Source organism: Ixodes scapularis, unplaced genomic scaffold (assembly GCF_016920785.2).
Source record: "Ixodes scapularis isolate PalLabHiFi unplaced genomic scaffold, ASM1692078v2 PGA_scaffold6__148_contigs__length_123643588, whole genome shotgun sequence".
Classification (NCBI taxonomy): Eukaryota; Metazoa; Arthropoda; class Arachnida; order Ixodida; family Ixodidae; genus Ixodes; species Ixodes scapularis.
Window position 1 is genome coordinate 10,057,297 of NW_024609881.1, and position 27,985 is coordinate 10,085,281.

The 27,985-nt window shown below is 43.3% G+C and overlaps 1 protein-coding gene across 4 annotated transcripts; it reads right to left on the minus strand.

The window, feature by feature from the left end:
• Positions 1–1,045: 1,045 nt before the first annotated feature.
• LOC115331589 (zinc finger protein 239-like) lies at positions 1,046–27,333 on the minus strand. Of its 4 annotated transcripts, none has more exons than XM_029993719.4 (4): positions 27,205–27,333; positions 12,808–12,874; positions 7,333–7,438; positions 1,046–2,193 (listed from the first exon to the last, which is right to left on the minus strand). In XM_029993719.4, exons 3-4 carry the CDS (start codon positions 7,358–7,360, stop codon positions 1,055–1,057), a joined length of 1,167 nt encoding a protein of 388 aa, XP_029849579.1. In that variant the 5' UTR covers positions 7,361–7,438; positions 12,808–12,874; positions 27,205–27,333; the 3' UTR covers positions 1,046–1,054. The 4 variants fall into 4 exon arrangements, with proteins under 4 accessions (XP_029849579.1, XP_040077440.1, XP_029849573.1 ...); XM_040221506.3 differs by lacking the exon at positions 27,205–27,333 and adding an exon at positions 16,572–16,604; XM_029993713.4 differs by lacking the exon at positions 12,808–12,874.
• Between the last annotated feature and the right edge of the window lie 652 nt (positions 27,334–27,985).

A 27,985-nucleotide genomic window follows, 5' to 3' on the forward strand; every position in this document is an offset into this window, starting at 1 on the left:
GTTTCCGAAACACCATTTGCGTTTGAACGCGTCCCGTTTCAACCTACTTTTATAAGGCCCTGCACATCGCAACCTCTTCGCAAAAAGTCTCCATCGTTCTAAGCCTGGTCTGCGCACCTTTTCTGTTTAAGAATATGTTCTGAAGTAGCTTTACATGTTAACGCGTTCTTAAAATATACAACCCTTTCAGGTAAGCTTAAGTTTAAAATATTCCTACTAAACCCCTTAAAACGTTTTTTTTTCAAGATGGTTCCCAAAACGTGCAAGCGCGAAGCCGACTATGTACACTGCGCGACACTGATACCGCGAACACGACGTCGGCTCTTTTTTTCGAATTTTACTTCGAAATGGTGTTAGTATAGCACCAAAGTATACCGCTTAGGTCTGTGGCCCAAATGAGCACTTCTAAAGACACTAATAGTTTTGAAAACAGCCTTTTGATTCTATGAGATAAACATAAAAACACGACAATCGCTTGTTCGCGCTAATATAGTGTCGCGCTCTGTGCAATAAGGGAGTCTTAGAATAACGTACTCAAGCACTTTGGGCAAGCTAAAATTAGCATCTCCATAGGTTTTACATCGCAACGCTATTTTTATGGTACCCAAAGCGCTTGCGTACGTTTTTTCTAAATCTTCCTAATAGTAAACTAGATATTTCTGAGAGCGATGAATCAGACAGGTTCACAAGCGTATGACTGGGACTTTATTTTGTTTACAATTTATAACACTGAACCCTCGCTCACACGGAAAAAGCTTGAAGGCTTTCTAGCTTCAAGACGTCTTTTAGTTATTATTTTTAACGACGCTGTAGAGAATTCGCACTTCGCTTTTTTTTTTGTATTCAATGAACCTCAAAGATTAATGAGCAAACTTCTTGCTATCAACAACAATTTGTGATTTTCGGCACAAGATTGCCCAGGCACGGCCCGGGCCGGCGCGGCCCGAGAACTTTCTTGTTCAAGCCCGAGCCCGAGAAAATACGTCCTACCCGGCCCGAGCCCGGCCCGCGGGCCGGGCCGGGCTCGGGCTTTCGGGCTGGCCCGTGCAGTGCTCTAGTGTGTTCGATTATGTTGGATCAGACTGAAATTCCGAGAAAAGGCTTGGGGGCATAGCTTGCACTTAAATGGCTTTTCACCTGAGTGGTCTCGATTATGGCGGATCAGATTGGAACTCTGAGAAAAGGCTTTGGGGCACAGCTTGCACTTATATGGCTTTTCACCTGAATGTTTTCGATTATGGACAATCAGACCAGAACTCTCAAAAAAGGCTTCGGGGCACAGCTTGCACTTAAATGTCTTTTCACCTGTGTGTGTTCGATTATGGCGGATCAGACTGGAATTCCGAGAAAAGACTTGGGAGCATAGCGTGCACTTAAATGGCTTTTCACCTGAGTGGTCTCGATTATGGCGGATCAGATTGGAATTCTTAGAAAAGGCTTTGGGGCACAGCTTGCACTTAAATGGCTTTTCACCTGAATGTGTTCGATTATGGAGGATCAGACCAGAACCCTCAGAAAAAGCTTCGGGGCACAGCTTGCACTTAAATGGCTTTTCACCTGTGTGTGTTCGATTATGGCGGATCAGACCAGAACTCTCAGAAAAGGCTTGGGGGCACAGCTTGCACTTAAATGGCTTTTCACCCGAGTGTATTCGATTATGGCGGATCAGACTGGAATTGTGAGAAAAGGCTTGGGGACACAGCTTGCACTTAAATGGCTTTTCACTTGAGTGTGTTTGATTATGGCAGATAAGACTGGAACTTTGAGTAAAGGCTCGAAAGCACAGCATGCACTTAAATGGCTTTTCACCTGAGTGTGTTCGATTATGGCGGATCAGACAGGAACCCTGATAATAGGCTTTGGGGCACAGCTTGCACTTAAATGGCTTTTCACCTGAATGTCTTCGATTATGGACGATCAGACCAGAACTCCTAGAAAAGGCTTGGGCGCATAGCGTGCACTTGAACAACCTATCACTTTTCTGCTTTTCAGTGTTGCTGGACGCTTGGGATCTAGAGGCAGGTGACATGGGAGGATGCTGGTACTTGAACTGTTCATCACCATGGGCGACCAGGTGGTTCACAATCCCACGCTGATCTCTGGTGACATAGGTACAGGAACAGCACCCGAACCAGATGTCCTCAGTGGCTTTCAATGGGCAGCTGGTCTCTCCCAAAAGTGCAGCTCCCTCTCCTACAAGGCCTCATGTGTATTAGGGCACACTAGGAAAGCACAACAAAAATAGCCACATGTTTTAGAAATAAGCAGCCATTATTGCAGTTCTGCATCAGCTGAGTGGTTGAATTTCATTTTTGCCATTTCTACGCCAGTTCAAAGCACTCAATTAAACAAATTTTGGGTTGGGACAAAAAAATGTAGATTGGCGTATGACTAATAGCATATCATTTTGTAAGCTAAAAAAGGTAGAAAGGCAAAAGCCTATTTTTTGGTATAAACACCTGAAAACATAGCAGACTATTTTGTACCTCCTGTTCTTTCGAGATATCTCTGCCTTTTCACTGCGATACATCCCCGGTACCCAAACATGTCACTCGAACTCAAAGCCGCAAAGTATGTCACACGACACCCAACCTGACTATTCCGTTCACCCCTAAGCAATTTGTCGCCAAAAAGTATACCTACTTGAAAGTTTCTTTGCATGCCGTGTTGCCTGAGTGATTTTCTAAATATCAATTTGGAGAAATACTTTTTGCAAGTACATGATAAAGTGTGATGTGTTTGTCAAAATGATAATGAAAAGAATGAGCTCAAAGCAGCAGCCACATTTGTGAAAGCAGAGTTCCTACACATAGGAAGAGTGGATTTTTGCGCATAACAGTGAATCTCAAAATGGATGAATGCACAATTCTGCTCCCGTGGGAGCTCATATACAGAAACCCTAGCCCAATCTACTAACATCATTGCACCCTGCCATTGATCTACCCTACTTGTTTGCCCAGAGAAAAATACACATGGTAGTGTCAAATAATAATGTGGAAGGTATGTGCTTAGCAGCACAAGAAAATTTGTACAAAGAATCCATCGAACTGGCTGCAATGAAAGTTTTCACAAAGTTGTGTTTAGGTGGGGCTTCTATTATATTGAAAGTTCATGGGTGTAGATTTTAGCTAAGTTGAAACATCATATTTTTGCCAAAGTACAGGGAGCAAAAAGGTTAGAACCACCTGGTTGGAACTGCCGCTATTTAAGAATTGCCCCCTTTACTTTGTAGCTCGCCACTATTTTGCATTTATTTCAGTGAAAAAAGTACAAATTGTTCTTCATGTTGAATTTCTACACATACTATGTATTTCATCATTCATAAGATGATGTCAAAATAAACAAATATTTCTTTAAAACTTGGTCAACTTTTCTATAGCGAAATACCACCACAGATACACCAGATGTTTTAATTACCAATGCCTTCGTCACGAGAAGTAGCAGATTTTTGATAGGAAATATAACAAGAAGATAGACTCTACAGGAAAGTCGCACGAAAATATATCTTGCTGAGCAGCACTTTCCTTTAGAGATGTGCAATGTACTTATGTTTTTCGCTAACTTAAGTGCTTTATATTAGTTTGTTAGATGAGCGATGCTATATGCACTACGTAGTGCACTTTGGACGGAAATTGCTATATGCACTACGGGGAGAGCTCATGCCGCTCGGGCCACCAATTTTCGAACTGCGCGTGTATCACTGGGGAGCTCGTTAACACAGCCCCCCGCCTGCGTTCACGCCGCTTCGCGGCGACAGTATGCGGCTGCTAATTAGAAAAGTTAACCAGTACACGCCGCTCCGCGGCGTCCAGCCGGCAACCCAAGCCCCGCTGTCCCCGATCTGCGAAGTTTCGTCGACAACATTCGGTGTTTTTTTTTTTTTTTTTTAGTGTTCATCGCAAAAAAGAAATATAAATATCGCCAAATGCCTCGACAAAACAACGTTCAAGAAAAAAAGAGAAAAAAAAAAAAAAGGGTAGGCTTACCGCGATTTGAACACGCGTCCACTTGCATACGAAGCGGACACCCTAACCCCAACGCTATGCCACCGGTTGGAAAACTCGTTGTGATCATTCATTTTATACGAGACATATGTAGTGCATATAGCAATTTCCGGCCGAGCTGCACTCCGGAGTGCATATAGCATTACTCTTGTTAGATACCTGTAGTTATTTTACTAGATAACCGCAAAAAATCTTTTTTTAACTCCTAGTCTATTAAAATAAAAATATTCAAAATGGTAACACTTTTGTTTGATGCTGCGTGTGCCAGAGAAGGCACCACTTATTAGACAAAGAATAAAATTAGATGACAAAGACTACTGTCAATATTCTAAAATAGCCCACTTGTATTCCCTATAAAGAGTGCAAGGGGCCATTAGTGAGGATTAACATATTCACATTTGATGAATACAACAATTTCCCAAAGAAAACTAGGACCCTACAAACAAAATTTAGTTTAATTTAACTGCCCCAAAACATTGTGCAGGATTTGAATAGCTTAGCTCATGGCCTTAAAGGATATAAAAACACGTTCAGTTCATTCATTCCCACGTCACTCCAAAAGCATAATATTGGGGGATCCACAGCCCTGACACACTACCACTCACGTCGTGTCGATATCGTTGCAGGATCTACCGTAAACAAGCTTCTGGCTAGCTGCGCCTTTACGATCGCCACTGCCCCTTTCCTGATCATTAGATTGTCTAGGCTGCCTTGACTCATCAAAGCAACGAACCCCGTAAACAAGCAAGCAACATACTTTGCAGGTTACTGCCAATGGCTCAACTAAGTGTATATGCACTTATTTTCAACATTGTTTACTACAACGTGATGTCTAAGAAAAATTTGTTCTAATATATTTGCAGATGCGGTGATCCCCATATAGTGGCAAAACCTAATAAAGAAACTGAATTTTGCTAACACTGATATATGGTCACGTATCTGCTGACTGCAGGTAAAAATGAACTTTATGATGCTCTGAGCCCTTCTACACCAAACTTAGGTCCACAAGGTGATGCAGTGAAGTGCCACTCATGAGTAGCACTTTGAGCACCATGCACGCGAATAAAGTGGGAACCCTTTTGGCCCATGCGGCAAGCTCTGCCCTTTTATTGCAGTGGCCACCATCCCAAGATGGCAGTGTAATGTTGTCCCTAAGGTGACGGTTGGCATTATCATTCGGCGAGTGGTACCCAGAGTTCTTGCCAGTCTCAGAAGAAAACAGCTGGAAATGGGAGGCAGCCTTTTGAAACCAGCAAGACGGCACTGTCTAAAATTTAAATGTAAAGATACATGGCTTAACAATTTTTCAAATTCTGGATGGATGGATAAATTAGGTCAAGGCACTTGATTTGAACGGTCGCTTGAGCAACTTTGCCTAAAGTATAACTAAACTTCCTCCTGTTCCAGCATTTATTAGTTTGATCCAACCTTTTGGAGATCTCCTATTGCTTCATCAAATCCTCCCATACCCAGGCAAGCTTAGGTATGTGGCTTAGGTAGGTATAACACCCTTTAATTTAGCCATAAAATGAACTTCCAGAAAGCAGAACCCCAGTTAGGTTACATATATGGTGCCAGTGCATAAAAATAAACTGCGATGGTCCACGCCCTTCTACCCATTGTTGGGTCCACACGGTAATGCACTGAAGTGCCACTCATGCGTAACACAGATTTGCTTCACTTCAATCCTTACAAATGCCAATTAACTTGGAATCACTTTGGTCCATTCCTCCTAGAAGGTGGCAAGCTTTGTCTTTCTTTACACAATGGCCATTGTCCCACAGTGGTAGTTTACTGTTGTCCCTTGGGAAAAGGTTACCATTATCATGTGGTCAGTGCTACCTATAGATTTTGCTAGTCTCAGAGGAAAACAGCTGGAAATGGAAGGCAGCCTTCCGGAACCAGACAGATAGCATTGCATGAAATTTGGATGGAAAGATTCTCGGCTCAACAATATTTTTTATTCTGGATGAGTTGGGGCATGGCACTTTGATTCAAGCGAACCCTTGAGGAACTCTGCACAAAGAATAACTAAACTTCCTCCTTGTTTTTTTTTCTTTACTTCCAATGGCCTTCTTTAGCTTTTCCCACTATACTTCCAGCCTTCTCTTAGTTTGCTTAACCATTTGGAGATCCCCTATTCCTTCATCAGCCCCTCCCATCCCAAAGCAATACAAAAGTCCACCTCGATTTAGGTATGTACCGGACTCCCATACTTACATGCTCTGCTGTTACCTTTGCCTGTACCCAGTGTCTCCTCATATCGCTACCTATAACTCATGGTCTGCAGTACGCCCGTCTTTACCTCAGACGATAGACAATTTCATTTTGAACTGATAAAAAGTTCTCCTTTCTCCATCTTAATTTTTGCGCACAGTAGTTTGGTAATAGGAGTTTCTTTCGTGCTTTCCATTATGGGCCACAATGAACCACAAGTCTGGCTAATGTTTCCGTTTGGGAGCTTATTTGTTCACTTTCCAACAGATGGCAGCATTTAGGGTTTTTGTAGTTTGTTTTATATTTATCAAACTGCCGACCCCCTGACCCCCCCATACACACACGCACACGCACACACACAAAAAACCCGGAAAAAAATTAGATGTGAGCAACGTAAAAAAAAGGTGGCATGGCCTCAATGCGCATGTTTTTAGCCGAAGAAATACTCAAGGACTTCAGTTTGCAAGCGTTTGCAATCCCCCCTCTGATACCTTGAACAGTCTATTTGAAACCATAATTCGCACGAAAACTAAAAAAACAAAAAACATTCACCTGGCTTTTAGATGTTGCTCCCTACCTTCTTGAATGTTTTCAAGAGTATGACATGCTCAACAGCTACTAAATGGACGCATCAGATGGCCAAGAATAGGAATGTTTTCTCTAATGTTCGCACAAATTATAGATTTCCAATAAAACTTTGTGGCATGTTTTGCAATTAAAAAAATTGGGAAGCAATGGCTGACATTCTACACTGTTCATTGTTTACCAATTTTATCCTAGTACCTTGCAGAAAGCCCGCTTCCTCTATCTCGTCTTCATCTTCCCGCATATAGGAACTCCAAATTAACCTTGCCTCACACTCTTTTCCCAGTGCCACAAGCTTTCCCTAAACATCAATCCTAATGCTTGCTTCCCTCCTTGAAAAGCATAATCCATATTTCTCTGCACATTTTCATCTGAGCGTCCCAGGTGGAGGATCTCCGCATCAGCATGGATTGGTAGGAATCCGTATACAGCTGTACAAGAAGTGCTGCTTTGGGCTATGACCACCTGTAGTCTAGACACAGCCACTGTACTCCCGTTATGAAAGAGGTGGAAACGAAGAACTTACCAAGACTTAAGAACTGGATCGGTTCCATTAGAATTGCTGGCTGCGATCAGGTTTGAAAGTAGGCATGGACGATCACGAAGGAGGGACTTGAGATGACTAGGACCAACTGTAGAAAGCAATCACCGTAATTAAGAACAAAGTAGGCACACCCTCCAAGCACATCAGGCTAGGTAGACAGCTATGAGGATAACACAAAAGAGACACACCCACAATTTTGCCATTTTGAGATAACAGTGACAAATGGAAGAGAAAATGAAATGCTGTGTGCCTAGCAATGGGTGGTCGTTTGTGTATCTTAACACAATCCGTTTTCTTGCTTTCTGTCGAATTGCCATTACAGTAAAATTCCTATCAGTTAAAGGGGAGACTTGCAAAAGATAAAATCTGAGATAACAATGATGCTGGAACCTATTAGTTTTCCCTATAAATTTGCTAATTTGTTTAATAGTCAGCGCTTAGTTTTTCTAGGTAGATCGAACTGGGAGCTTTGGGACCTTCGAATACACCCATACAGGAAGGCCGCCATGTTCCTCTTTCCAAAAAACGTTTCGGGTGTTGCTTAATGCTTAACATTACGAGTATTCGCACATTGAGAAGTTTCAAATATTCCTTTAAACTGGGTTGTTGAAAAAATATATTTTCGGGAACAAGCTGGCAGTTACGGCAAATGTCAGTTACGGCCAGAGGTCGGCATTTTAGGTCGCCCTTACTCACCCTCACAGCCACACTCATCTAAGCCCCTCACTCACCCTCACCCTCACAGCTACACTCACCTTCAGCCCCTCACTCACCCTCACCCTCACAGTCACACTCACCTTCAGCCCTTCACTCACCCTCACTGAACCTCACGGCCCTCACGCACTCACCGCCCCTCACGGCCCTCACTCACTCATGGCCCTCACGCCACTCACCGCCCTCACGACCCTCACGGCCCTCACGCACTCATAGCCCTCACGCCACTCACCGCCCTCACGGCCCTCGCGCCACTCACCGCCCTCACGCCACTCACCGCACTCACGCCACTCACCGCCCTCAGGCCTCACCGCCCTTGCGGCCCTCACACCCCTGACGCACTGATGGCCCTCACGCCACTCAGGCCAGCTTCAGATGGGGCACATTCGCCCAGAAACTTTACGTCGCAACACCAGCAACACGGGCCGCCCGCGATCACACGCAGCAACCAATTGCTGCAATTTGCCATCGTCATCTTAAAATTTTATTTTTCTTGCACTATTTAGACACAATTACGCGTTATAAACGTGTTTTTATGCATTTAAATCTCGTTAAGAATACTAATGCACCTTTTTGAAACAGTTTATTTCCAAAAAAACGATTGATTTCAAACCAGAACCAAGTCTTTCGGTGTCATCATCACCGGCACGAGGTATCACGTGAAAATTTTGCGTCCCTGATTGGATGCAGCCGCTTCAAACGCATTCGAATTGCTCCAAGTTGCTTGCTTATTTCGAGCCGGACCCGATCTCAAGAATTCGTGTCGATCTAGGGAAAGCTAGACAACAACCCGCCATACCACCAAAATTGCTGAGAAAGATGCTCGATCTGAAAGAGGCCTCACGCACTCACCGCCCTCACGCACTCATGGCTCTCACACCACCTCATGTACTCACCGCCCTCACGCGTCTCATGCCATTCACTGCCCTCACGGCCCTCACACCCCTCATGCACTCACCGCCCTCACACCACTCACGCATTCATGGCCCTCACGCCACTCACCGCCCTCACGCACTCATGGCCCTCATACCCCTTACCGCCCTCACCGCCCTCATGGCCCTCACGGCCCTCACCGCCCTTTGGTCCTCACTCACCCTCACACTCATGAATTTTCCTGGTTCAGAAACTCACTCACCCTTACCTCACCTGTGAAGATGAGGGTGAGTGAGGGTGAGTGAGGGCCCTCATGAGTGAGGTTTGCCGAGGTATGGTTAAGGCAAATGGGCACTTGTCCGGTCCAATCGGGCGGTTATCGTATAATTTCTAAATTCCGAAGTTTGGGAAATGTTAATGGTTGGCACTGGAACGAAGTGAGCACCTCTCCGGTATTTTTGGCAATTAGCAAATTAAATACCAAAGTGCGCTAAATTGTTAATTAGTAAAAATAAACACGGTTTGATTAGGAAATTTGTTAAGACTCATCAAAAAAACCTGTTTAAGCTTCCACTCGTTCAGCAGGCGGAAGGTTGGCGATGCAAAAACACTAATGATTTTGTTATCATCGGCATTTCCACATTGCCAGCCTTCCTCCTGTTTCGTGAGTGGGAACTTCAGCACATCCCCACAGTTTGCATATGCTTTACCTTCCTATAATTGACTAATCTGAGTTTGTAACGACGCTCAGCAAGTTTCTAGTCAGGACTATGCGTTCATTTTCACTAATTTGTGGTTCTTTTCTGCAATCTTCGACCTACCCCATGGTCGGCAGTTTGTTCCCGAAAAGAGTTTATTTCTTTTAACTCTTAAGTTGTTTCTGCAAACGCTTTTGAAAGTTCCTACGAACTTTCAAAAGCGTTTGCAGAAACAGCTGGTATAGTCTGCAATGGAGTGACATCAACTTTGGAGGATGCCACCTCCGCATCTTTGCACCTGGTCTTATGCAAGCAGGGGAGAAGGCAGATGTTGCAGTTCCCGAATGTACGGTCCAACAATTGATAGATCAGTGTTAAAGAGTTACGAAGTTGAAATGCAAACTGCACAGAGCCTATCGTTGCAGCTGGTTGTCATAGCCTTACACATGGCTCGGACTAGACATCCTAGATTGGCTCCCAGGAAGGGAGCCTGAGTTGCTTATTTGTCTTCCCCTGGAACCAGGCCACTCATCAGAATCCAACTCGTCACCGGAAAACTTGTTACAGCTGGTCACAACGGCCTTCTCGATCGAGGTCATCTTGTCATAGGAGCACTTGGCACAGGCGGCCGCTTGTCACTGGAAGATTGTTTGCACTCATCTTTGCTTTGGAAGGAGCAAAATCAACCTTGCTTTACACAAAATAATCACACTGCTCGCAATTAGTGCTAACATGTTTTTACCAGGCCTGGACAGAGATACTCCAAAAAGTATTTGGGAATACAAATTCTGAGATACATGTTTTTTAAGGCCAAAATATAGATACTGAGATACATTTGCCTTTTATGCAACGGGATATCCCTGAGATACTTCCGCAATAACGGCGAAAAAGTTTCCGGAATACAGATACAGATACTTATAGAAATACATTTGTTCCCGAACGGTGCTACGTAGAGAGGGTGCCATTCATGGCGAATGCGAAAGGCAATTTATGCTTGTGCTCCTCTTTTTGTGCCATTTTATGCACTGCTCATTACCTCAAACTCTTTATCTATCATTGATTCTGGTAAAAAAACATGTCACCCCCGTTGAACCACACAGTTACAGAACGGTAAAGACTGCGTACTCTGCTTGACAAAAGGCGTCTGCCCGAAATGAACCCAGTTTTGCCGTAAGGGTGCATCTCAAACTGTCACATTATGAGCCTCTGAGTCACCCATAGTGTAGGGAGATTGGACAACAGGGCCATACTTTTTCTCCACCCAACTTCTTTACAGCGTTCATTCCGCTAAATTGGAAAGAGTGGAGGGCTTTGTGAAAGGAGCTGATTTTGTGTTCCTTGCAAGTAACCTTCTTTAAACCGCAATTTTATTTTTCTTATTGTTGGTGATTGAGATGGATTAAGTTTTAGTGCAGGTTCATATTATAAATTTCGAAGCAAGCTGCACCAAACATGTTTTTATCCTTTAAATTTATCTTAAAAAGGGCAACAAATGTAATGAGATGCCTAAGTCGGGCAAAGTATTACGATAGAAGTGATACATTGTAAATGTATTTCACTCGTGAGATACAAATACATTTTACAAATGTATCTTGATACAGAGATACAGATACTCAAAAGTATCTAAGATACTATCACAATACGTTTGTATCGCGATACTGTTTAGCCCTGGTTTTTACTGACAAGTGGAATTTGAATTGAACTTAGAAATTCGTTGAAGACACTCATGTTTGTAACGACTAAATTCATTAGAGTGTGCAACTAATAAACACTCAACATATGGGACTTTGATGCTATCGTACCAAAATTGTGCCACTGTACTAAGAAATTTTTTACACAGCTAGCGGAAAATGCAGTTCTGGAATGCCTTCAGTATGTAGGGATATAAACTACTGCAAAGCAATAAAGAATGTTTTTGAGTTCGTTAGTACTGTCCAAAATGCTTATCTCGGCACCAAACAGACTATTCTACTAAGGTACATCAGAGCATAAAAAGGGAACTGTAAGATATACCTTTTTTTTTTAGGCTGGAGAGTGAAAGTGTGATCTTCGTTTACTCGTCATGTTTCCACTTCTCTCCTCATCTATTTTTTGTCCATCATTCTTTTTTCAATTAGAAAGAATTGAGGGACCTTCTGCATCAAACCCTACTTGATGCTGGATGTTTCTTCATATTTAAAATTGTTTCTGCGATCAGTACACTTTGGAGCGTTGCAAAAAATGTTGTTAACATAACCTGTACAAGATAAACAAAATTTCGTTGCACGATTCTTATAGTTAATGAATATTCATACCTAACGTCCTCAGAATTTCGCATCAAAATTCTGTAAACTGCTAATATGATAATAATTTATTAAAAATAAAAATAGCCACACACTGTGCCTCGTGTTTTCAAAGTCAAAGGAGCGAGCGAGCAAGCAACTTAAAAGACACTTGCCGTGCAAGGGTTCATGGAACAAGAGTTTTTTTGCCAAAACTGCGTTCTTAGCCTGTGACCTTTGTTTAGCAGCATATTAATAAATGTATGATCATGAGTACATGTATTTATTTTCTGCCTTATTTCTAGACAATGAAATATTTTTGGGCATGTATGCCATAATTATCAGAGTTGCAACTAAATTGCGAAGGTAAATCACTGTTTCAGGTACTTTCTAATCCCATTACGAAACCAACCACATTGATTTTTTAGCGGAAAAAGATAACTCTGCCACATACAAAAAGTCAAGTTCTAGTATGAGGGAAATGAGTGCCATTACATTATAGAACCATGGTATCTCAATTAATTTATTGCACCAAATATGTTTTACTGGTGGGAAAGCTTTTTTCTAAGCGTTCATAATTTCACCGATTCTTTAGTAAAATAAAATAGGCAACCAACGTTTTTTTTTTTTAAGTACCGGATTGCCGGCACTAAACTTTTTTTAAAAGTAGATGACCAGTAACACGTTTTTATATATTCGAATCACAGTTCATTGTTAACACTAAATTGCAAATTTGCTAGCATTCAATATGCTCAATGTCGCACCCCTACATTTGATACCTGCAGGCGGAATTAGTATGGATACTGCGATAAAAACTTTGTGATAATTAATTGGCATAAAGAGCCCGAAACCAACGATGCATGGACGTGCTTGTTCATGAAACTAAATTTGTCGCCAAAAAGTATACCTACTTGAAAGTTTCTTTGCGTGTCGTGCTGCATGGCTCATATTCTAAATAGTACTTCGGCGAAATATTTCCTGCAAGTACATAATCAAGTGCGACGTGGTCGTTAAAATGATGATGAAAAGAATGAGCTCAAAGTGCCAGCAGCATTTGTCGAAGCATGGCACCTGCATGCGTGGAGAGTGATTTCCCCACATAACTTTGGACTTCAAGATGGATGAATGAACAACTCTGCCCCAAATGGGCGCGTTCAGTAGCGGCGCCAGGAGTCAGCGCTCCTTCCACTAGACGGCAAAACCGACTTTCGGTGTGTGTTACTCCCAAGTTTTTGGAGTCAGGCTCTTATGCACCGTCTCTGGAGACGGTGCATGAGGAGTGAAAGGAGCGCAGCATGACATAATTCCGGATCGCTGAAAAAATTCCAAAGCTAAAAGAAAAAAAAAATGGCAGGATAAGCTGCATTGGTGCGTTGGTTTTGTCGTGGGTGTGCAGTTTGCTTGCATTTGTTAATGAAAAGTGCTCAAGAAAAAAAAAAAAAATTGGGTTGTGTGTGTGTTTATACAGCCTAGAACTTGGTCTGCCTCACAGGGGCGACGAGTCTCCCAGCTGTAGATGAGAAATTTAGCCAGTGCGGTACAGCCGCCAGCCTGGGGTCTTTAACGTGCATCACGCAGTAGTGATACACGACCGCACGCCGGTACGATGCTCATCCAGATCGAAACGGGCAGGGGTGGGGCTCAAACCCAGGATCCCTGGGTTCTGCAGCGCGAGCTTTTGCTCCACGTGCTCCGAGCTGGTGTGCGCTAGACCACTCGGCCACCGATCCCCCCAAGTGCTCAAGGTAAGACAAATAACGCGTCAGAAAATGCATTGGACCGTATTTTGTTTGGTTTAAATATGCTAACAAACAATGTAAATGGTTCATTTGTAGCTGTGTCTTGATCGCCGTTTGTTGCACGGAAACTCGGTGAATATCGACGATAGTCCCGTCCGCGCTGAACAGAGCAAGGCAGGGTATGCACGCGACTTTGGTAGCCGGTTGGACACCCACGCAGAGCATGACACCGATTAATGGTTTGTTTGCGTAGCTAAACCGGGGTGTACGTTGGCTGACGTTCGCTTCGGCCGACAAAACCTTGATTGCCGAGTGCGGCCAAACTTCCCGTGTGTATACAAATACATTTTATAGGAAGTTCGTAACGAAGGGCAGAACAAACGCATGGCCGTATCAAAGTATCGCAACCGGCGGCAGAGATTTGCTGAGCTCCATATTTTGGGTGTGCTGACGACGTTTTTCTCAGTTTTTATAACAAAAGCAGCCTTTGCACTGCCTTGCGAAGGGCTCGATGGCGTTGGATCGCTTCAAACAGCAGCGCTGATGTGTACAGTCACTCGCTTTTTCTTGAACGACCTTGTCAAGACTCCTTCGATACCGGCGTCAAATAAAAGCGATCGTGCTCGGCATCGTCTGCTTCCATTTTATTCGGAAACCATCTGGCAGGGGAGGAAGCGGAAATTGCGTAGAAGCAACTGAGGAGCCACGTTTTTTTTGTCGTTCAATAGGCGCTTCGAGGACTCCAACTCGAGTTACTCCGTTCGGAGCTGAGGGAGCCGCTACTGAACGCGCTCATTGGAGCTTATATACAAGAACCCTAAACCACCACACTAACATCATTCAGTGATGTGATTGGCCTAAGCCGTTTTGGAGCACCTTTTGGAGCAGCCAAAACAGTGTTTCGGAGCAGCGAAAAGTGGCTTTTGGTGCAGATATTCTTAGAAAAATAAAAATATTTGTTTTAAGTGCTGGATAAATGAAGGGCACTTTGCTCGCTGCAATAAAAAAAATTAAATGCCAATGACATGACACATTTTGCAATGCTTCAGTTAAATGATATATGTATATGTACCCGCTATAGATAAATAAGAACCATACGGCACATATTATATTTATTTGAAAATGACCAGCATAGTAGTAGTAAATATCAAAGCAAAAAGTTGACTAGAGTATTTATATAATATAATAAAGGGAAGCAGTCTCTGACTGATGAGACACGTAACTATTGCAGCACAATGCGAAACTGTACACAAGAAAAAGGTCCAGTACGACTAGCGGGTGCTTTTCCTTTTGCTTTTCGAAACTTTCTGCAAAGCTGCTGAAAGCCTCGGTTTGCCTTTGGCAAGTAATGAATGTCCACTTTTAATGTCTCTTAAGAGACATTCAGATATCCCACAAGTGTACAGTGCTGTAGGCATTGCCGAGCAATTCCAAAAAACCGCTTGCCACCGTTTTACTGGTTCCCGATGTGCCAGATTTTCGTCAAAAGCAAGCAAATGTAAAGGAATGGATTGCAAGCATCCTGGCTGATGCCTCTGTGGTGCAATCATGTTCGCTTGCACGTGAGGGAAACTTCGGCAGCTTGCAGTTGCACGTGCATTGTCGTGCAAGCGGAGACTGCTGTTTCATCGAAACCAAAACCTTGCCACACCACTCCGTCGGCAACTGGTTCCCAAAATGTAACGGTCCAGAATACGACAAAACACAGTCCAGTCCAGCGGCATGTGCTTGCCAGGCCGGCAGGCGAGGTACAAGCTAAACACACACAAAAAAAAAAAAGAACCTGGGCACATCGATGCAAGACATTGCGAGTCAGGGTCAAAAAGTCCTTGGAGTGCTTTGTGCAACGACTGAACCCGAGACAAACAAGCGTGCTGTGCGGGTTCAGCGTGCAGACATTGCCTTTTTTGCTTTAGCTCACTTCTCTTCACCAACTTTCTTTCGCTGCAAACTTTTTATAAACCAGGATCCCTCTCAAAAGAAAAGCCCACCGAGAGAAACCTAGGTAATCAATACTTCGACACAGGTCTTTGGGTTAAGGAGGGTTTTTTGTAGTAGTGTATGATTTAAACAAGGACAGAAATGTTGATGACCTTGCAGCGGTCCTTACATTTCAGTTTAGAAAGCGCCATATCTGCAGCGACGTGGGGACCGCAACAACCGACGTCATGCAACCACGGTGACTGGTAGGCAGAGATCAAATATAGTTTCCCCACGGCCGATGCTTTCAGGAGCGAGTGCTTCAGGTCACAAAGTAACTCCCGCCGCGCAAAAACGTGGTTTCATTTCAGAACATGACGGCACGGCTGGTACCCGGCACGCTAGCGTTGGAGCGTCCACACACGCTTGCATCTGTCATTATAAAAATTTTAAAAAGACGCAAGACGACACCCACGAGACGACGAGAGCAGGAAACGAAAGACGACGGGAAACACCATGCAAGACTGAATGGATGATTAATGCAGGGTACTCTGTGTCGGGCAGCCGCTTGCGCCACCTAACTCACACAGGCTCAATTACGGTACTCGGTTTAGTTTCAGTTTTGAAAGGCGACCGAAATTGGTCCTTTGGTGCAGGCTTGGCGCAGATTACCCATACTTCGGCAAAATGTAGCAGGATGTAGCAGGGTTAGCCCCTTGGCGCAGTTTGGCGCAGCAATCACATCACTGCTCATTCCATCCTGACAGTGATCTGCCCTACTTGTTCTTCCCGAGAAAAGCAAATATGGCCGTGCGAAATAATAGTGTGAAAGGTACGTGCTCAGCAGCATAACAAAATTTGTATAGATAATCCATTGAACTGGCAGCAATTAAAGTTTTCACAAAGCCGTCTTTAGGTGGGGCTTTAATTATATTCAAACTTCATGGGAGTAGATTTTAGGTAAGCTAAAAAAATCATCTTTTTGGCCAAAGTACAGGGAGCGAAGTTAGAATCACCTGGTTGGCACTGGCACTCAATCATGGTACCACACTCTCGATCTGCTGGATTTGCTTTTGGGTGTTCATCTGGAAGGAACTTCGATTTCTTTGCTTTATGTTGTGTCATCTGTGAAAAAGAGCGTCAACTGGACGGTTTTTCCTCGGTGCATAAGAACTTTACAGCTTTGTTCGCTAGAACCTACACTCACAAAATTTGAGCATGATAAATGTACCACCAAAAGACAATAAAAAGTTTAATGGCCCTCAAGTGAATTTTTTTAGGCCCGAATACCGCTTGGAGACACCATGTATATACTCAGATAAATGAATGGGCACGGCAGCGTTACCAGCATGAGCACCTCCAAACCATGCATCCTTTTTGTGCAGATCCTGCTGGGCCTTCTGCATGCCCGACCAGTTCATCGAAGCAACGATAGTACCACGTTAAAACCAAGTGCACAGTCACTGTTTCCCACTGATGCCCATGTGCCGACGCCGCTGCCGGTAATATCAGCGTATCTCGGCAGTCTGCACGGCCAGGCTGCGACACCGTCGGATTGGTTGGCACCTGGGACATCAACGGCGCCACCTAACGGCTACCCTATAAAAGCGGACAATTCCCGGGACGGCGGCAATGGGCACGGCAGCGTTACCAGCATGAACACCTCCAAACCATGCATCCTTTTTGTGTAGGTGAGAAGAAACTATGGCAAGTGTATATGTAGCAACAATCTCTTCCTGTTTGTGTTGCCGTGCCCACGGTCATTGTGTCCTTTGCTGTGTGATGCCTGTTCGTTTATCAGGGATTTGTTATTGCTGGGAGATGTTGAAACAATCCCCGGTCCTGACATGGAAAAGATTCTAGAACAGCTAAAAAAAATCTCAGATGACCTTCAGGAAATCAAATCAGAGAAGATTAAAACAAACGTAAGGCTCCTGGCGATCGAGCAGAAAATGGAATCTATAACAGCTCTTGAGGGTAGAATCACTGCCTGTGAGGAAGTGGCTGGGACTATAAGAACACTCTCTGCTAAGATAGACAATCTTGAAAATCGAAGTCGAAGGTCAAACCTGATCGTTTATGGAATACCAGAAATCGTAAACGAAAGTAATGAATCCCTTGATAATTTTGTTACGGAAAAAATTCTCAAAGAAATTCTCGAGGTTCAATCTGGAGGTTTTGAGAGGATACATAGACTCGGCAAAACAATAGAAAACAAAACTAGGACGGTCATTTTTAAGCTATTCGACTTCAGAGACAAGGCAAAAATACTCAAAAACTGCTACAAGTTGAAAGGGACGATCTATGCAATTAGCGAAGACTTTTCCTGCCCCGTACAGGAAATTAGAAAAAAACTGTGGAATAGCGCCAGGGAAAATAGAGATAGAAGAGGAAAAGTGCAACTAGTCTTCGACAAAATCAAAATCAATGGCAGTCTATTTGTTTGGGACGATATTAAAAAGGATAATAAGGTACATTGTTGAGCTAGTTGGTTCATCTTAGTAAAACATAAAATAGCACAACAGAAAACAAGGACAAGAAGTAAACAGGACATGGTTTACGTGGTGCTGCTTTGCCTGTCCTGTTTACTTCTTGTCCTTGTTTTCTGTTGCGCTATTTTATATGTTTTACTAAAAAGGATAAGATTCCTCTTAAAAAAACGACCAAGCCAGCGCAGGCAAAGTCTCCCACAGAACCAACCTGCAAAACTAAAACTAATCAATCTAAACGCAAGAAGCTTGTTAAATAAAACTGTCCCTTTTGAATGCATACTTCTTGATCATGAACCTGACATTGTCACTGTCACAGAAACTTGGCTATCACCGTTTGTGCTTGATCATGAAGTTGTACCACCGAACTATGTTACCATAAGAAAAGACAGGCAGTCACGTGGAGGTGGCGTAGCCATAATCATTAAAAAAGGAATCGTTTTTACACGTTTGCCTGACGTACCTGACGTAGAGGCCGTTTTTTGCAAAGTTATATTCGAAAAGCATGCAATATTTGTTGGTGCAGTTTATAGGAAACCTGGCACTGAGCTTGACAGCTTGACCGCGTTGCATGATTACATGTCTAGTCATCTTAAGGATTGCAAATTTATTCTGTCTGGCGATTTTAACCTGCCTGATATCAATTGGTTTACTCTTCAGTATGACACAACCTGTTCTGACGCACTCTTTGACATTATGTTAAGTTTCAACCTCACGCAAATGGTTCACCAGCTTATACGTGTCGACGGAACAACTAGTAACGTTCTTGATCTAGTATTTTTTAGCGACCGTCTTCCAGAAAGTGAAGTACAAGTTGATGTTATAGACGGCATATCTGACTATAAAATTGTTGTCTGTTCTTTCCCAATTCGCGACACCATCCGCTTTTCTTCGCCATCATCTGTGCTTAACTTCAATAACGCCGACGACGCGAGCATACTATCTCATCTTTACCATGAATTTTCTTTTTTTACGGAGTATGCCTCTAGCGATAACGTCAGCATTAACGATTTATGGAAAAAGTTCAGAGATATAGTTCATTACAGTGTTACTAGATACATACCTACAAGAAAAAAGTTAACAAAAAAACACAATCCATGGATAAACCGCGATATCATCCATGCTAAGCGAAAAATTAAAAGAAAACGAAAGTCACTGAAAACAAAAGCATGCCCAGAGGGTAGACTTGCCCTTGCTGAATTGGTAAAAGTGCTAAAAAATAAAACAAAAGAACCAAAATAAAAGTATTACAACGTGACTTAAATTGTGGAACCCCCCCCCCCCCCCCCATGTTAATCCCAAGAAAACAAACTCTCCCAGTCTAAACCCTGAAGAGAGCCGAAATAAGGCAAATGAGTATAATAGTTACTTTCAGTCCGTTTTTACAGAATATAATGGTACTATCCGTAATCTCGAACCTAACGCTATAGCTCTGGAGCCTCTAGTAATAACTGAACCCGGAATTTTAAACCTCTTACTCAACCTAGATACAAAAAAAAGGCAGCGGTCCTGATAATATTCCTAACGCCTTCTTAAAACGACACGCTGAATGGATGAGCAAATACTTGTACATAATCTTTAATAAGTCTCTTAGCACGTGTCAGCTACCCGTTGAATGGAAAAAATGTAAAGTAATACCTATACACAAATCAGGTGACATCACCAACCCTTCGAACTTTAGACCGATTTCTCTCACCTGTACTTATTGTAAACTACTTGAACACATCATTCTAAAGCACATTACAACATTTCTTAATGCACACCAAATTCTTTCTCCTGAACAACATGGATTTAGAAGTAATCTTTCAACAGTCACCCAACTCCTTGAAACTTTGCATGACGTGAGCCTAAGCATTAACAACAGAAAGCAAGTAGACATACTACTGGTTGATTTCTCGAAAGCGTTTGATAAAGTTTCACACCCCAAGCTAATCATCAAGCTAAAACATGCTATTGGCGAAGGACCTATAGTCAGTTGGATTTAAAACTACTTATCAAATCGTTCCCAGTTTGTGCAATATGGACAAGAGGCTTCAGAAACTGTCAGAGATACCTCTGGCGTTTTGCAAGGTTCTGTCCTTGCGCCAGTTCTCTTCCTACTTTTCATTAATGATATTACAACTAACAGTGATGCTAAAATTAAATTATTTGCAGATGATTGTATCATAATTACGGGAAATCAACACATCGGATGATCACCTTGTACCAAATAGCTCTCTCCAGTTAATCAATAAATGGTGCGCTGATTGGCAGATGTCCCTCAACGTGAGCAAAACTGTTTGCATGTCTGTAACCAAAAAGAAATCTATCTCTGAATTTCAGTACGGCTTTGATGATGTAACGATTTCACGGATGACTCAGTGTAAATATTTAGGCTTATTTATTACTTCAGATTTAAGGTGGGATCTACACGTAAATCATGTAACGTCAGAGGCATTAAAAAAACTTATATACATAAAAAGAACACTCAAGCTAGCCGCTACACCCACTAAACTCTTGGCATACACTAGCCTTGTTAGACCAACACTAGAATATGTACATTGTTTGGTTTCCTTACACGAAGAATAATATAGCTAAGCTTGAAAATGTACAGCGCAAAGCAGTAAGATTTATTTTTAACAAATATGGGCGCACCGACTCACCCACTGAACTCCTTAAAAAGTGTGGTCTTCTTACACTAGCTAACAGGGCAAAGCGACTTAAGCTTAAGTTCTTGTACTCTCTGCTGCATGATGCTTTCAAAATTGACAAATCCAAGTACGTCTCTTTTTTAAATACTAGACAGACCAGGCACAAACATGGTAAAACCTTGACTGAATACTGCTTTAAAAATGAATGCTTCCGCTACTCTTTTTTTTTCTTTAGCTACCAGAGAATGGAATCAACTAGATCTTGTCATTACTAACAGCACCTCCATCACATCATTTCTATCTCGGTTGGATGCTTTTTTGCACAGTGATGTGCAATTATGAATGACTTTAATTGCATTTTTTTATGTGTGATTGAACAGTGGTTGTTTAATTTGGCTTTGGAAATGTATGTTAACCCCTGTGTATTAATCTTAAAATATTTCTACTCTAATTTATATCCCAGTGTTTATTGTATAAATTACTTGTATTTTTTTGTTGTAGATGTGATGAAATGGGAATGAGTGTGTACTTACTTACTTTTGTGTGCTCCTTCCTGCGAAAATCCCTAAGGGATTGGCAGTATTTTCAAATAAATAAATAAATAAATTTAAAAAAGTGCCTTAGGGTAAGTATTTTCTTGGCACACTTCATTTGGTCCAAATAAGCGCCATAGTAAAGGCTGAAGCGCATGTGAGCGATTTAGCGAGCGACAGAAAAAGCAACGGGAGTCGGTGAAGAGCAACGGAGATTTCTCACTGTTGCTTGCCGAATCGCTGTTTTCGGATTTCTAGAAATTTCTAGAAAGTCTGTGTCTGCAGTGCCGTCCGAAGGAAAGTTGGACGACGCATGTATCACAGGAGAGCTCGTTAACCCCCCCCCACCCCCGGCCCAAATTCACGCCGCTTGGCGGCGACAGAAGGCGGCTGCTAATTACAAAACTATTAACCCACTTGGCCCCGTCGTACACGACGCTTCGCGGCGTCCAGCCGGCAACACAAGCCACGCGTCCCCCATGCACTTCCAGAAAGGGAGTCGCATACCATTTTGTTCAGCAAGGTTTTGTCAACAACCTTAGTTTTTTTTGTTTTTCAGTGTTAATCGTAAAAAAAGAATGCAGTGTCTAGCGTTACGTTCGACAGAACCCGAAATAAAGATTAAAGTTACGTACGACGTAACTTTACGTCAAGGATTCGAGTAACGTCCGACGTAACCCAATATGAAAATTAAAGCTACGTGCGGAACTCGAAACAAAAATTAAAGTTACGCTCGACGTAACTTTACCCCAAGGTTTCGAGTTACGTCCAACGGAACTCGAAATAAAAAATGAAGTTACCCCCACCCGCTGCCCGTTTTGACCTGGATGAGTTTCGTACCGGCGTAGGTCGTGATATCGGCACGGGTCCGTGTAATTACTACTGCGTGGTGCACGTTAAAGACTCCAGGTTAGCGATTGTACTGCACTGGCTAACTTTCTCATCTACAGCTAAGAGACAAGTCACCTGTGGAGGCGTACTAGCATCAAAACTGTCTAAACATACGAGCAACACCGTTTTTCTAGATCATGGTGCATATAGGTAGGTAGGAACGTTTATTTCACTTTTTTGCAGTAAGAAATGCTGCAGTGAAGGGGCTTTAGACACTTTAGACGAGACGATGGGCCCTCAATCTGTCATATGAACCACGAACCAACACCCCAACACTGATATCTCAGGCTCGCAGCATGCATGCTGCGGTTTCCATTTTGTTAATGTTTTTCTTTTATTTTGTGTGTCGCATCGAAGAAGTGGTGTCATATCAACAAAAAAATCCTCTTAAAAAAAAATATTCCTAAAAAAATAAGAAAAACAAAAAAAAAGAGAAAAAGCGTATGTGACGGGCATACGCAGCTTCTACATACGAGGCACACACTCCAACCCCCTCAACGAACCTGGAGATACGGATAGAGCCGTGATTTTAACCAATTTACGAATGCTGCATCGGATGTAACGCTGAAGTAATTTATAGTATTTTTGAGTTTACGTCGTGTTTCGGCCACAAAACGTAACATTCAATAAGGAATAAGTTTACACTGGCTTAACACAACAACAAAAAAAATATAACAACACAGACGTTTCACCGCCTATCTGGGTGGCATCATCAATATAGAATCTATTCGCCCAACCAGGGGGCGCTTCGAAATTGCGATGGTAGCGCCACCGCAGTACAACACATGGCCGTGTCACGTCGGTCGCGTTCGTAGCGTTGCATTAGCGTTGCAGGTGTTTTGGGCGTACGGTGAAGATGTAGAGAAAGATAGAAAGCGTGCGATAAATATTTCTCACTGTGAGTCAAGAAACGATAGAGAAGCTTCAATAACACGCATCTTCCGCCGAGAAAGCGGTCGTTTTCCCCGCCGAGTCGGGTCCGCCTCGCAAGTACGGTCGTGCGGCGTCTAGGAGATAACTTTACAGGTGAGCGTCACTTGTTTAAATTTTGTGCTGTAATAACGTTGTGCCTTCTCCTCTTAAAATAAAGATTACTATTCACAATGAGCCACTGTTCTCGTGAGTCCTGTTAGACGACGTCGGGATATTATTTTTCGGTCGCTGAACCACCGGCAGGCTACGGTTTCGCACTAGAAGCTACGAGTGGGATAGCTTTTCCGGCTCGTCCACGTCGAAGAGATATTAATGTGTTGGGGATCGTGCGGGGGCGTAAGGTGATCATTCGGGGAAGAGATAAGTCCCCCGCGTACAGTTGAGACATGTCCTCGCTGGGCTGGGGTCGTGGACCGGTGCGAGCAATGTGCCGACGATCTTAATTTTATTAGTATTGCTGAACACGCTTCCTGCATCAGCCTGCCTCAGCAGTAGGGAACTAAAACGCCAGGGCACGACCTGAACAAAGGCCTCGTAGATTTATTACGAGGCATTTTTGTTCCACTTCACTGAGGCAGTAGGTTGCAGCTACTGAGACCTGCTCCTGCTGATTAATAGTAGTTTTTCTGCGAGTTTGAACTATAATGTGCCGCGAGATTCTGTCAGAAAGGAGAGCAAAACAGTTGAAAACGAAAAGAGGCTAGCCTAGACTAAATCTCCTGCATAAATGACTCCTATGCAGATGACTGCACATAATTTTAGTCGAATTTTCAGGACACTGTTCAGTTGGAGGGATTTATAAAAACTTTGTTTCTCTTTCAGGTTCAAGATTTTCAATCCACATGCAAGATTTTGAAATATTAGGTGGGGGCTTGATTCATACTTTACTGTGTGGGACATTTTAGGAGGAAAATGTTGTGTACCAAAGAAAGCACCACTGACACATGATCAGTTGCCATTATTAGAACAATTTTTATTTTCTGGAAAAATAATTCATGCCTGTCAGTGTTTAATTGCTACTTCACTGAATAAAGTTTGTTTCGTTGCATGTTTTCAAGCGTTTCCAGGAATGTGCCGTATTTTCCGGGCTGTACTTTTAAAAGTTGAAATTTGAGGCTGTGCAGACTATGCGAGATTTTTGTTTTTCAATATCGTTGATTATGACGGGACGGATTTTGTGAATGAAAGACCATGTTAAGGATGATTTATGTATATTATAGGCTTTTTTGTGAGCTAAGAAAGCAGACATTTCTCAAGGTGTACAGTCTATGAGAAGATATTTGTGACGACTATGCACTGTGTGTGTACAATCTAAGCAAAATCTTTTATTTTTTTACCCCGAATCTGCCCCTGCGGACTGCAGTCTGGAAAATATGGTAAAGCAGCATAATGCAACGCTTTCAGAAATGTTTTTTTGGCAGTGAAAAAGATTTTTATTGACTTTTATCACAACCATGAGTAGGTAAACACACAAACTTGTAACAATATAAAAATTCTTCCCATGCTCTTAACACGGTGACATTGGCGCAGAGTCGAAGTATGGCCGGCAGGACACTTGCAGATGATGTACACATCTCGAGAAGCAAGGACTGTCGAAGGAATTGTAGGGCCGAGAACCTCGATTATTTCAGGGATCTTGCACGGCAGAACACGCTGTTCATGATATTCCAATTCTCACGAAAGATGTCCCCCAGTTCGTGAGAAAGCAGTCATCACCTAAGCTTATCTGTCTTTAGCCAAGCTATACTAAATCTTAGGGTACAGACTAAACCAAAACGTGTAACTCGAAGACAGAAGAGACTACAGAAGTTGCCAATCAACTAACGATACTTTTAACTGGCTAAGAACCAGGCACATATAGAGAATGCAAAAAAAGACGAGGAAAGGTCATCTGTATCTTCGAGCGAGGGAGTGAAAATTGATTTAAATTAACTAAGTATCTTTCACAAGCAATTACAGGGTTGGTAGGTTCCCCGCAATCAGTCTTTATTAAACACCTCAGCTGTTATCTTGTCTAGTAACTTGTTGCAGAATGAGCCTCTGCGTCGTCCGTTCAGGTGTTCACGAAGTGAACACTACGGATCCTCGGTGACGTTGGCGGAATCAAAACTGAACCGCCCCCACTGAAAAATAAATCAATAATATAAGATCTCAGGTGTGATCAGCGGAAAATCGACACGAAATAATAAAAACTATTATTGTCCCTAACAAATAAAAACATAATCAGGCTTTTTTTTATAGTTTAAATGGGGGGGGGGGGGGGGGGCTGGGGGCTGGTTGGAACGGTTTGGATGTGCATTCAATTCCTTGTGTGTGTTGTTTGGGAGGGGGGATGCATGTGTATATCATAGGGTCGTACATGATGGCTATAAACAGCTATAAAAATAGGAACTGCGATTAAGAAACATACACGGCAGGACAAATCCGTACTCGCCACCCCCAAAAGCCCCTCCCCTAGCTAGAAGTCTGCTCACAAAGTCAGAACGGCAGGGCGTCTCTTGTGAACGGCCGAGCTCCAGTAAGTCTTCGTTGCCCTTCGCTGCGATTTGGCTGTACTTGCACGCTCGAGGCTCGCGAGATAGAAGCCCTATCGAAGGTTAAAAGCTAGTGCTGGAGGAACTGAAGCTCCTCCCTGCCGTTCTCATCCTGCCGGTGATTCTAGTTGAAATATTTGTGCCAAAGGGATCCAACATTGCAATCGAGGCCCCGTCAAACACCTCGAGGGAAGGGACAAACGCGCACGTAAATCAAATATTCCGTCACCAGTCACTGCCAACGGACTTTCCTGCGTTCGGTAGTCATGCTGTTTTTGTTCTGGCACCAATTTCATTTTGTTTTTCCGGCGTATTTAGCAAAACTGATCCTCCAACGAACGAGAAACTTACTTTTGTTGGAGCACTGCCATGGTTCAGGCTTGGTGCCGTTTGAGTTTCGTACGGCTTTTCAGGGAAGCGGTAGCATTCTAAGGACAGACTACAACAATATCGGAGGTTGTTACTGCAATCAAGAACAAAATATTTGTGCTAGTCGGGCTTTTATATCTTCTTTATCGGAATTATTATTATTGACTAGCGTACCCAGCCGCCTACGTCGGAGAAGCGAGGCGAAAAACAACGAGCCACTCGGATCGAGGCGTCCCGCCAGGGGCTGTAATGGCGCTGTAGTTGAGCGCTTCGGTCCTATGAACTGGCCCGGTGGTGGGGAAAGTCAGTAACTTGATAGGATGGAAGCTTGGGCGAGTTGGTGAACCATACTTGACGGTGACAGCGCAGGAAAAATCATTCTAACACCAGACACTCAGGCAGACAAGCACACGCGCTGACCAGTCGACTCATATCTAACAAGTCCCCGTAAACGTCTGGTAGGGGGCCCCGGTTTGGTGGGGGTCACGGCGAATAAACCACGATTCCACGAACTTCCTCGGATCCCAACGCTACTTGGAAGTTCGGAGAATCGTGGTTTATTCGCCGTGACCCCAGGGCGTGCAACAGAAACCGGGGCCTCCTACCGGACGTTTACGGGGACTTGTTGGATTAGAGTCGACTGGTTTGACTCTGCCCACCACCGGGCCAGTTCATACTGAGGATGCCACCCGGATAGGTGGTGAAACGCCTGTGTTGTTGTTATATTTTTTAGTTGTTGTGTTAAGCCAGTGTAAACTTATTTTATTATGACTACCCCTGGCTTTTGGAACATATTTGCACATTCAATAAGGTTCCGTAGGTTACACAGGCCGTAACTTATTTCCGTCGGACGTAACTCAAAACCTTGACGTAAAGTTACAACGCTACAGCTTCGAAAAACTCGTTTTGACTATTCGCTTTACACGAGACTTTTGGACGGCACTTGAAGGCGTGAGTGGAGTGCCGTCGGACGGCACTTGAACGCTCTGCAAGGGTGCTGTCGGACGGTACTCTACACACCACGTTCTAGAAAACGTCGCTCATCGCCTCGGTCGCTTGCTCCCGTCGCTTTCACGCGGTTTGCCTCGTCGCGCGACTGACCGAGCGACAGCGAAGCGGGTCGCCGTCGCTTGTCTCGTCGCTCGCCTAATCGCTTGCATGCGGTTTATAGGTCAAGAACCCTATTTATGCCGTCCCTTCAAACGGCCGTCGATCCCTTTGACCCACGCGGTAGTTACCCGATCTTCCCTTTATCGAGATCGGCACTTACCGCTGGCGTGCGCAGAGTCAAAACCAGTCCATCCGTATCGGCGCCCTCCTTTGCTCCTTGAAGTGCTTGAAATTTACCCCAGAAGGAAGATCTCAACAAACGAAGCTTTCCACCAGAAGGAGCCGCCAAAAATTGCAACACTGAGTCGGCCGTGAATACATTTACAAATATTTCTCAATTTTAGAATTTTATTTTGCTCAAACAAACTTGTAAACTTGATTATAAATATTCTTAATTTATTATATTTCAATTATTTTTTGTCCAGTTTAGTAGGATTTTTTTCAAAACGGTAACTTAATTTCAGGAACGAAACCGAAACTAACTTTATTTTGGATTGACTTTTTACCGCAGTAAGATAGGTTTAAATTTCGGTTTCTTTTCTACTTCAAGATGTGTCCCACCCAGCAGCTTTTCAGCTAAAAAAAAATGGTTCGCGGAGACTTTATTTTGTGACATACGTGTCCGATCCAGACACTTCAAAATGTTTTTCAGGAGTTCAGTCCTTCCTACACCGACGAGATCCCCAGGATTGGACAAGATCCATATCATCTGCAGTTTCTGTTGTTCAGTGATGAGGCGACATTTCAGTGATGAGGTGACAGAACTACCGCTATCGGAGTTCGACAAATCCGCACTAAACGCTCGAGAAAGTTTTGCAGTCGCCGGAGGTAACAGTCTGGCGCGGATCGCTTACTTTATTACATAGAGTTCATATGCTTTATTACCTTCATTAGCCACCATGGCTGTGTTCCAAAATTTACTCGATCCGACTCCGGAGTAA